Raw genomic sequence first — 12,011 nt, 5'->3', positions numbered from 1 at the left:
CAACGAATGCAAATGAATTCACAGACACTGCTAATAGGTTTCCAGACTCATCAAAGTTGAGAGCTGGTAGGGACCTTGGAGGCAGATTTGAGCAACGTCCTACAAAGTCCACTAATTGTCACCGCTATCATTTTTTATCTGTGGGGATGCTTTTCATGCTCCTTGTTCAAGCCATTAACCTTCTTTCCCTGTTGTCCTAAGGAGAGCAAAGTAATCAAGATTCCCTCCAAAGACTAAATCAGCGTAACCCGCCCATTATCACAGCTGATTAAGTGTGAAAGACAACTGTGTCCAAAAAGAATATATATCTTTTTTAAAGTGAGGGAAAGAATGAAATAGACACCCCCCCTGGAAGAAGGTGATAGCCTGTGGACTTGTCCTAACAATGACACGTGACACAGATTTTGTCCCTTGGGCACTGTTCTTTGCAGCTGTTCTGGTTCTTAAATCTATATGTGATTAGTCATGCCTGGAAGTTTCTGTCATTGTGAGCCCTGCCTGGGCACTTTCTGAAGTTTATGCTGGAGCTCCAGGCCATTGATACACACTTAGAAAAGCAGGTGGTTTAAGTTAAGTTTTCATCTTTCCTTTTCATTCCATTTCCTCCCTCCCCCTTATAGACGCGCATCAGCCCCTTGGACTGCAGGTTAAGGCATTTTATTAGCAAGACAGGCTCTAATCTCAGCAGCTGTACCATTTCAGTTGTGCAAGTAACAGAGGCTAATCTGCAGGAAATCAACTGCTTCCCATATTTAGTGTTTCAAGTAAATTAATTGATACAATGTTGCAGCTTCTCCCTGTGCCCCCAGATTTTGGCCAAGGTTTTCCTTAGGAATTATTGTATAATTCCCACAGGTGATTTTTTTTTCCATTTGAAGAAAAGATCTTTCCATTTGTTTGTGCATGCTGTGAGTGTGAGTGTGTGTGTGTGTTCTGTAACTGTGAATATGCAGTGGGTGTGGGTGTTTCCTGCCCTTGGAGTAATTAAATTTTTTTGTCAACGGATTACATCAACGAAATCTGAGAATGAAATATGTATCCGGTGTTTCATTTGGGTTGCCAGATCTCATCATTATCTTGGGCAAACAGGACTTGACTTTTCTTTCCTCATTGCTAAGTTGTGCACTCCTTAAAATGCATTTTTTTTTCGCACATTGCCGAGCTAGCAACCCTAGAAAGTCACTGGCAACGGATTTTGTCTGTTAGGGGAGGTGTTTTGCTGTCTTGGGAAGTAGTGTTCCTTCCTGCTTTAGCGCATACCTCGTCATTCACTGAGTTGCTTCTGAGGAAAGCAGTCTTCAAATGTGATTTGATGAATGTCACCTTTTGTAATTTTTGTTTTGTGTCAAATGTATGTTGCAGGACTACTTCACAGACTTAATCACTAACGAGAGCATTAATTACTTCAAAATGTCTAAGAGAATGTATCCCCATAGGCCCATAATGATGGTGATCAGCCACGCGGCGCCCCACGGCCCGGAGGACTCGGCCCCACAGTTCTCAAAACTGTACCCCAATGCTTCCCAACACATGTGAGTAATGCCATCAGCTCTGGGACCTGAGGAACACAGGCCTTTCCTTTGCTCCCCACCCCACTGCTCCCCGCGCCCTATTTCCTCCCACTTGGCAGGAATGCAGGCGTCTGCCCGGAGACCACGGAACGGGCCGGCCCACGGGGACTAAAATCAAGGGCCTTGTCGAGGTGGTTTGATTAGGAATCACATTCCCAGCACTTCTAAGTCACTAAAAGGAAAGGAAGAGAGACACACAGGGTGAACGGCGGCTGTTTTCATCCAGACTTCCCTTCAGTTGTCTTAAATGATACTCATGAGTGTAATCTAATAATAATAAGGATCAAACAGTATGCTTTTCATAGCGGCCGAGTGCTCATTCTCATGTGCTTATAGCAACATGGATTTATTTTATAGGTGAAGACTGTGGCAGCTTTGCTGCAGATGTGCAATTAGAATTATTCCAGAAAGCAACTTGAGGGGGCTTGCCCAAGAGGCCTGCCCAGGTCACAGCTTTAAAATAACCTAATGTTTCTTTCTGAAAGGAGCGGGTGGGGAGGCACGGAGAAGGGGGCTGACAGTGTGGGGGGGTGAGACGGAGAGCAGAGAGCTGCATTAGGTTGGTGGTTCTAGCCAAGGGTGGAAAAAGTCTGGATGCTTTGGCAGCAGAGAACATGATTTCTGTGGACTCATTTTCTTCTGCTCTGTTGTTCTAACATGCAGTCTTCTAACCAGAGCAGCTGGCTCTGGGTCTGCTGAAAGTTTGGCCATCAGAGAGGTAGGGAAGAGGGAGTTGATATCTGTTCCCTTTCTCACTATAAACCTCCCCAGTCGGTTCTTAATCTGTTAGTGCTTAAATACCATCCCTTTTTATCCACACTGATTTTCTAGCCACGATCCCAGGCAAGGAGAAAAAAGATGAGATGTATGGTTGACCCTTGAACAATGGGAAGGTTAGGGGTGCTGACCTCCATGCAGTTGAAAATCCACATGTAGCTTTTTGACTCCCCAAAACCTAGCTATAGTTGCCCCTCGGTATCTGCAGGGATTGGTTCCAGGACTACCTCCCTCTCGTGCCAAAATCTGCATATGCTCAAGTCCCTTGTATAAAATGGCGTAGAACAATGCATGCAGTCAGCCCTCCTCATCCACAGATTCCCAACCACCGATTGAAAAGACTATTTTCAATCCACAGTTGGTGGAATCCACGATGTGAAACCTGGAGATACCAAAGGCCACCTGTATATCTATTGAAAAAATTCCACGTATAAGTGGACCCACGCAGTTCCAACCCATGTTGTTCAAGGGTCCACTATACTTCTTTATGAAAAGAGAGAAGTCACTACGGAAGGCACCCCAGTTGCTGGTCATTACCCATTCCTGGAGAATTTCTTTATATTCTGTGTTTGATAATTACTGAAAGACGGATGACGTGTTGTCAGTGGGATTTCAATCATCGCAACGAGGCCGCTGAAGATCTGTCCCATAGATAACCATGAAGCCAGTGGCCAGCAGCTCTCCATTGCAGGTCACTTACAAATTCCGTAACCAGCTGGTTCTGTGAAAGACAACGGTCTGAGCGGGCTTCTTCCCGCCCTGGGACCCATGTTCCCCTTTCCTTTGAGTCAGAAATCACCTCATGCAGCTTCCTTTGTTGCGTTAGCAGATTCCTAGGCTAAGTTGACTTTTGACAACCATAAACCTTACCCGTGTTTTCCCCAAGTTTGAGGTAAAGGGGTTGACAGAATGAGTTTTGTGACTCCTTAGGAGTCAGCCTGCCTTTGAAGCTTCAAGGCAAGGTCCTGAGTCTACAGGAAAATTCAGCTGCAGGTCCAGAGACTGTCGGGCACAGATGACAATCTCAGGAGGAGAGGAATCTGCAGAGTTCTCAGGTCCTCTGTGATAACTAAGGCAGCAGCTCTGCTTCTAGCAATTAAAAATTCTGTTTAGTTCCAGAAACATTTAGGAGTGCTACCTGGGACCTAGGCGGTGCAGTTGGGATATAGACATGAAGAAGACACAATTTTTGACATTGGAGAGCCAGTGGGGATGGCACACGGGGGCCCAATCCAGCGTGCCATCTGGTTTTGTGAATCAAGTGTTACCGCGACACAGCCATGCCCGTTCATTTAGGTATTGTCATCTATGGCTGCTTTCACAGTACAATAGCAGAGTGTGACCTGCAGTGCCTAAAATACTGACTGTCTGGTCCTTGGCAGAATAACTTTGCCCCCCACCCTGCCCTAGTGGGAAGACAGACAAGTGTCCACGTAGCCATATCACCAGTAGGACCACCAGTGATAAGACCTCCAGTAGGCACGCAGGGGGCCGTGGAAGTTTGGAGGAGGAAGCGTTCGCATCTTTGGGGGAAACCAGGAAAACTTTATGGACAAGGGAGCATTCAAAATGGGCCTGAAAGGATGGGTAAAATTCCTGCAGCTGATTCCACAGACAGGGCCGATGATTTCTGGAAAAGAATGTGGCACGGACAAGTGGTTACCATGGCAGTGAGGTGATCTGAAATGTGACCTGGGAAGTGGAGAATGGGGTCAAGGAAAGCAATAGGATAAAGCTGGAATGGGAAACTAGCAGAATACTGAGGCCTTGCGTGAACTGGTACATAACCATAAGCAGAGAGTCACCGAGGGCAATTAGTAGGGTCATGACATAATACCTGACTCGGTCATTTCTGCGTGGAAATAGCTTCTGTTATTCCTTTTTAGTTCAAATGAACCACCTGTGTGCCTTCCTAGTGATTTCATAAAGGGAAATGTACAGACGGCCAATTGGAAAGTATTCAGACCTCAGAGACAAATAAGAGTGGCTTCCTATCTCAGCTGTCCTCATTAGCTCCGAGGGCAATTTCTTTAATCTCTCAGAACCTCCATTGTCTCACCTGTAAAATGAGGATAATACTCGCCCCTTGACATGACGTCATGAATGAAAATAAAGAGAGGCAGCGTAGCTAACGTCCCTGGGAGGGCCTGGGACATAGAAGCCACCCTATAGATGTTAGTTCTTGTGAACCCTGTCCTTTCTTGACTTGATCTTTCTTGACCTCCAAAGAGTGCAGCTTCATTTGCTTCAATTCAGTGTGTAGGGGAAGCAGCTAGAGAAATGCCAAGTTGATACTTGCCCATTGTGACATGACAGATCTCTTGACAAGCTAAGACCCACATTGTGATGAGCCCCTCGCACCTGGCCATTCTAAAAACGCAGACAGGATAAGCGCCAATCCAGGCTGTGTTATCTTTTCCAGGTGCAAAATGTGTGCTAGGGGCAAGTGCCAGTTTGGAGAACAGCCTTAGCCATAGAAAATGAAAATGCATGTGGTTGGCTGAGTGACTCAGCTTCTATTACTGCTAAGCCTTGGGCTTGGGCACACCTAGGAGATCTGCTGTGTCTCCCTGCCGGCCTGACAGCCTTGGACTCCTGGCTTCTCTGTTGTAAAGGTCTCCCCTGCTGCCGCTGCAGGAAGGGGCTGGAGAGAGTCAGTGTGCGTCTCCTGTCACTGTGAGTGACTGCACAGGTTCACAGTTCAGTCCGCAGACAAAGGGAGTGAGACAAATGGAAGACAAGCTGCCAATTTGGGTGCACGGAGCTCCTGAAAGGCCGGTTTCCTTAGCGAAAACATTAGCAACACAGTCAAGCAAAGGGATGTAAGAAGTTAAGTACTTGGCAGGCCCAATGAAAACAGAGTAAGAAGCTGCGGACTCGACCCTGTTGGGGGGACCCAAGTAATGTGAACGCTTTCCTTTAGGTCACCTTCCTTGGTGGTCAGGCATTATCCAGATGCCTTTCGTTCGGCTTTGGGTTATTGCTATCTGACCCTCCCAGCCTGGAGCAAACGTATCATGTTTCCACGGTGTGTGCCGTTCCCAACAAAGAAAGGAAGCCAGTCCAATATTGGCTTGTTGGCTTTACACACGAAGCTAGAGGTTATGCCTACCAAGTAAGAAGGAGAGCAGATTATCGGCCACTTGTGACAGGAGGCACTGTTTAATCAGACAGTAGCTCAGCTGTTCAGGGCCTGCAAGAAATCTGAGGATGCCCCCATCGTAATACTGTTCATAAGCATCCTTCTCACAAAGCCCTTCACCATGGCTGAGACTCTGCTCTGCTTTTCAGTAAGTTCTCTCCCCGCTGTCCTCAGAGTAATGCTGTGTCCTCACTCTCACTTTGACGTGACTTCTGTCTCTTGGCCTCAGTGATGTGATAATAGGCACCTGTGACAAAAGCCATGAGAGGAAGGGAGAGTTCACTGACCTATTAGATGGTTCGATGGGCAGTTGTGAGGTTCCCTTATCACCTTCTTGCCAAAGATGCCTCTAACGACTTAAAAAACAATTTTTTGTTGTTCCAGTTCCACAGTTCTTTCTTTCCATACTTGTGTGTGAACACACAAACACAAGTTCAAGGGAAACCTAAATTGTCTGTAGAACAATCCATGTCCACTAATAGGCAAGAATAGTTCTGAAAGTGGCGGTTTGGGATTGAACATAGTATATCAAAGGGACAACGACCTCTGTGGAAGCCTCCAAACAAAGTTTGTGGAACATCTTTGTTATCTAAAGTTGCAAAGAGATGTCTTGCCTTAAAAAGAATGTGCACGTCCTTACTTCATTTCTTCCACAAATACATAAAAATGAAACGCTTTTGAAGATGAGTTTTAATTTCTCCGTGAAAATGTCTGATTTGGGCAGAAATGATTGCTCCCTTTCCTGTGTTTTTCTCTTCCTCCTTTCCTGCTCATCCCATTGTACTGGCTGTTTACCCAGATCCCTGAAATCCTACCGCACAACGTCAGGGGGCAGCATTTACACAAAACACTGTGTAAATGGGGTTCTGGAGTGATGCAAGGCTGCTCTTTCCTGAAGGCAGGACGAAGTGCTTCATCTCTACCTGCTGGTGCCCGGTGAGCACAGCTCCTGGAGAGTTAGTTGCAGGATATATTTTTTTGTAGCAAATGAATAAACATGCTAACCCCACCAACTAGCTGACATGAAACCACTTTTAAAAATAGTTCATTGGTTTTGTGAATTAAAAGGGCACCTAAAGATAGTATCGTTCCATAAGATTTTTATTAAAAAATGAAAGCCCAAAGTCAAATTTTAAGAAAATGGCTTTGTCCAGGTCACATAAGTAATGGGTACAAAGCCAGGGCCACAACTCGATTCTCTCGGACCCCGGTGGTCTTCCCAGCAGGATTTCTCAATACCCATCCCTGTCACAATTAGTACTAGAAGTGGTTCCTATGTGTGTATTTGCACAGTTCTCATTAGAGTCTGCAACATCATTAGAAGACTCTAAATTAGTTTGATGACATAGCCTATAACCTGATCAGGTGGCATTATTCTGCCTGTGTTCCATGTCACCTACCTAAAGACATTGGAACTCGTGAGGAATAGCTCCACAAATTCAAGTAAGTTCCGTTTTCATCAAAGCTGAGATCATGTGGCTGGAGAGATTAAGTATAGAGTTTCCAATTTAATGCTTTGCGCGTGTGTCTTAAATCTGTGTTACTGGCCTATTCTGGGATCAGACCTGCTTCATTTCTCAGCACAGGATGGCACTGCTGCTACCAGTACCCTTGTAGAGTTAGATCGTGAGGTTTTGTTGTTGTTGTCTGAGACTAAAGAACAAGTGAAGAAAACACATGTTCAAATCTAACACACTAGAAACGTGTTTCTTTTCACTGGTGACAACAAAGGCCAGCAGGTCAAAGAATGAGCTGCTTAGTTCTTTGCTTTCCCCCAAGTATGGATTTAATCTACAACACATGCATTTCTTGAAGCGATTTCTTTGCTAGTAAGACTTATTCTCCTGAAATACCCGCCCATCAAAAAGAAAGGTGACATTGCTGATTTTCAGAATTCCGATTCCTCTTCTGTCAATAAGCAATACTGGAAGGAGAATCAAAGGCCAAGGAGAATCAGCATTGATGGTGGAGGCTGAACGTGTGCTGTAAAGGATCTGTGATCTAGTGAGCTGGGCAGGCAAGTCCAACGAGTTAACGACTAGAGGAAAGCAGGCGGCAGCCAGTCCTTGCTGGTAGAAGTTAACGTGCTTAAGTATTGGAATAGTCTATTGAGGGTTACGGGTATGTTTGTTTTCTTGAGTCTAAGGTCTGGAGTGCACAGTTCTGGGCAAAGCACACATCTCAACAGACTACACAGAAAGTCTCACCAGACCAGGCACATGTGACTGTAACTCACACGGATTTAGTGCAACCGAAATTCAAAAACGATGATTTGGTCCTTTGTCCCTCAATTTTAAAGCAAATAAGCAGCGTGATGTACCTTTCCGCTGATACATCCAATGTGCCTTTGCAGGGTCAGACTTTATCCTGTATTTGCAGCAAAAGTAGGCACTCAGGACTTTCTGGGAGGCGTCTGAAAACGAAGCAGCAGCGGCTCATGTTTTAAATGAGGATGAAGGCTCAGGATTTCAGGACTTTTGATACTAACGTTTGTATCAGTTCTTCTTTGGATGACTGGGATGTTGAGGTGCTTCTTGGGGACTGCAGTTCCAGACGCTGGTCAGTGTGACGTCAGGGAAGGAGCAGGGGCCCCAGCACGGTCTTTCTGAGCGACCTGTGTACGTTTTACTTTCTCGTTTGTAAGATGGGAATAAGACGCCCCGCCTGCTCCTCAGAGTTGTCACAACGATCAAATGCACTAGGAAATGACAAGATTTCCCAGGATGTGTTCTCTCGAGTCCCTGAAATCCCCATTAACCCTCACAAGAATTCTTTGAAGTTGTTATGCCCATTCTATAGATGAGGAAACAGTGGCTTGGAGAAAAAAGTTGCCCAAGATCACACCCTAGTAAGTAACAGGGCTGGGATGAAAATTCGTATCTGATTCTAAGACATTGGGAACCATTGGATATGTGGTTTTCCACTTTTCCCTAAAACAATAACCTGCTTCTGTCAGTGGCTTCTGTTCCAGCTGACAGCTCCAGGCCCTGTTTGAGTAATTGTAAGTCGATTCTTAGTTAGGGAAGCAAGCCTTAATTATCACTGGGGGACACAGGGCTGCGTCTTCCAGGAATTTGGTGGACCCCAGCAGGAGGCAACCACAGGCCTTTGGCAAAAGATCACTTTTCAACAACTTTGTCAATTTCAGCGACCCCCGACCTTCCACCTGCAGGTCTCTGAACAGCTGCCTTTCTGTGGGAAGCAGTGGCAGTCTGTCTTCCTTTAAAAGGCAAATGCATACCCCCTCCCTGCCCCCTGCTGAGATCCCACCTGGGATTTTATCCCCAGAGCTGGGGGTCATCTCCCTCATCAAGAAATTAAGGGAAAAAAGGCGGGGGAGTACAGCTTTGACAACTGGTCTGAACTCTCCCTTTTAATATAAGCCAGATTTAACATATGTCATTCTGGAAATCCGGGAGTCCAATTTGAGGCTTGTAATTTGCTGCAACCTTCCCTCCCCCTCGCAGTGTGGTGGAGCCACGCCAAGCACATCAAGGTAACTGGTGGAAGATATAATTTGCCCACTGTGAGCCTGTGTTTCAGTTCACTATTGTAATTTTTATTTGTGTTGAAGTTTTGTGGTTTTCAAAAAGTCAACTGAATTTATTTTAAAATTAAGGCGCAGCGACATCAAAGGCAGTAAGAGGAGGATGTTTAGGTATTACAAAGAAACGCTGTGGAATCTTTTATAGCTGTATTCTTTTTCAGGGGCACATATCAGCAAGTGGTTAGGGACCTTTCACTACCAACTTGGTATGTGCCTCTGACCTCGCACTACCCCCAACGGGTGAAAATCCCTTTCCTATGGGATTTAGAAGCCCCCTCAGCTGCTCCTCAGCCTCTTAATCCAATCCTGTTTGTAACTCGACATGCTTATGGTAAGAATAGTAAAGAATAAGAAATGCAGGCTTAACGGCCTTTCCTCCTGCACAAGCTCCTGAGTTACAGGAGTCAAATTCAGCCTGTGGTTCACTTTTAGATAAGAGGGACCCTTTCATCCGAAAAATGGGACCATTTGGTTTATGAGTCATTTACTTAGTAAACAGAAGAAAGTCTGTATTGCAAGTTTCTCTTAAAAAGAATGGCAGGTGGTACCTGGGATGTCATTTGTTTTTTAATGCTACAGGATTTTTTTCAACCCAGATACTTATTTATATAGAATGTGCTTGTTTATTGATGCATGTAGGCAATGCATGTGTTTCCTCTGTTCTAGCCACTTTTAAGGGTGAGATAGATAGATAGATAGATAGATAGATAGATAGATAGATAGATAGAGTTGTTCCTCAAAACAGCTTTTTAAGACAGGTACTATTATCCCCATTTACCGGTGAGCAAATTGGGCAGCACCAATTTGCTCTCCAAATTCTCCACCACTCTACAAATCTGTCTCTTGAAAAGGGAATGGACTTCTACTCTGTGGGTACCTTGTACACTTTTATAGACCAAGTCTTCTGCCCTCCAAGTTATACTGACTTTTGTGCTGCTGCATTGATGCTAGTTGACCAGCATCTATACCGATTGTCCGGCCAATGGCACCAAAACCTCAACTATCAGAAGAGAAGTTCTGTACATCCACTGGCAGAAAAAAATGTACACTAACATGTGCCATTGATATGGCTCAGTGTGCAATGCCCCAGGCACACTCTTGAGTCTCAGAAACTCTAAGTTTACCCCGTGGGAAATTCACTCCACAACGGAACCAGTGCAGTAAATGCTTGAGGCTCTGAGCTCCCAAGACTCACAGCAACTGATGGTTTTTCTAGTTTCATTATATAAAAAATGACCCAGGGTCCCCTTCAGTCTTCATTGTGACTGTCTTCCACTGATAGGATGCTTCCCAGAACAGACAGAGACTGGTAATCAAATTTCTTAATCCACATGAACTATTGCTTATTTGCGAGATTGGCGATTTGTAAAGTCGTGGTTCATGTGAAAAGCAATCTCAGAGGTAGGAAGCAGCCCTCACTTGACTTTTCTTTCCTTTTGTTAAGGCAAAAGGACTTTAGAATCAAGTCCTGGTTCTTCCACTTGCCTATTTTGTTAATCTGAGGAAAATGTTTAACTTTGCTAAGCCTCAGTTTTCTCAGCTGTAAAATGGGAATGATAAACCTATTTTCCAGAAGAGCTGAGATAATGAAAGGATCTAATGTGCATAAAACACTTAGCTCTATACCTGACACTTGGTAAATACTATGTTTTTAACATTCAACATCTGTACACACTTAACAGCCGAGAAGAAGTTTCAAGTACATTATGGCCTGGTGGAAAGGTCAAATATATACAATAATTTTCAGTGTGAGAATTGCTCTAGTATAGATATATTCTTTGGGAATATGAGGTGGTAGCATCTAATGCTCAAGGGAGTTAGGTAAGACTTCAAAGAGAAGGTGACATTTTATGGGTCCCCAATGGAAAGTATGGGACATCCCTTGGATTTCTGTCATACATTAAATATAAGCTTGAACTGACCTGTCCTAGAACAGCACGACCCATTTCCCTGTGGTTAACAAAAATTATACCCTGTACCTATGTTGATTCATCTATAAAATGAACAGCTTTATTGGGAAGCATGTATATTGCAGAAGTAGACTTGGTTATAATTCCAGCAAATCCAATTAAATTAACGGTATCTATATGCAAGGTTAGGAATGAAAAAACTTGTAGAGACTAGACATATAAGTAATCAATAAAATGCTCTAGTAAATTCAAGAGAAAAAAAATACATTGAAATTGCGATTCATCCTCATTCCACATAGCATATTTGTGACTATATTTAATAGCCTAATTAGCAATAAAATTTTACGAGTTAACATCACCATGAAAACATTCCTTTCTACATTACTGTTTCGTCTGTAGGGTTGTAACATTACCAGGATCATCTTGATGGTGTTTTTACGCATTTTGTTCAATAAACCCAAATGAACTTGCGCTAATGAGATTTTTAGCTGCCGGTCTTGATTTTGTAAGTTTGAATCCTTATACCTTCCGAGGCTGTATGCTATTTGGGGGTGGCGGAGACTTCAGAGCTTCTTATAAACATAGAATGAAGAAACATGGGAGAGAGGAAAATACTTGAGCAAAGTCTACGTGATCTTTCCTAAATGATGATTTCACTACCTTTAACTTGAGCTGTTTCTCTAAATGGCTGAAAAATAGTAAGACGACTCCTTTCTGGGTATTTTCAGAACTCCTAGTTATAACTATGCACCAAATATGGATAAGCACTGGATTATGCAGTACACGGGACCTATGCTGCCTATCCACATGGAATTTACAAACGTTCTGCATCGCAAAAGGCTTCAGACTTTGATGTCAGTGGATGATTCTGTGGAACGGGTAAGCACATGTCGTTGCCTCAGTGATGGGTTTTGGTCCAGCTGCCCTTGCCGCGGACCCATTCTTGCCACTCCTGTTTTATTGTTATTGTGTTTTGTTTGTCTCTTTTGTTTTGGAACTAGAGTTCCAGTGACTTTATCCGTCCTCTCTTTTCTTCTGCCCCCTTCTGTTATCTCTCCGGGCTT

General features: G+C 44.1%; 1 protein-coding gene across 1 annotated transcript in view; it reads left to right on the top strand.

The window, feature by feature from the left end:
- SULF1 (sulfatase 1) overlaps positions 1-12,011 on the top strand; it is a 128,818-nt gene that overhangs the window by 79,587 nt on the left and 37,220 nt on the right. The window contains 2 exon segments of the mRNA XM_074319303.2: positions 1,363-1,532; positions 11,676-11,826. Coding sequence (XP_074175404.2) covers positions 1,363-1,532; positions 11,676-11,826 — 321 coding nt within the window.

This window comes from Rhinolophus sinicus, chromosome 7 (genome assembly GCF_057876585.1).
Source record: "Rhinolophus sinicus isolate RSI-liver-muscle chromosome 7, RSI-T2T, whole genome shotgun sequence".
Lineage (NCBI taxonomy): Eukaryota > Metazoa > Chordata > Mammalia > Chiroptera > Rhinolophidae > Rhinolophus > Rhinolophus sinicus.
Note: the sequence above shows the minus strand (reverse complement) of the source record. Positions and strands in the feature narration are given on the sequence as shown.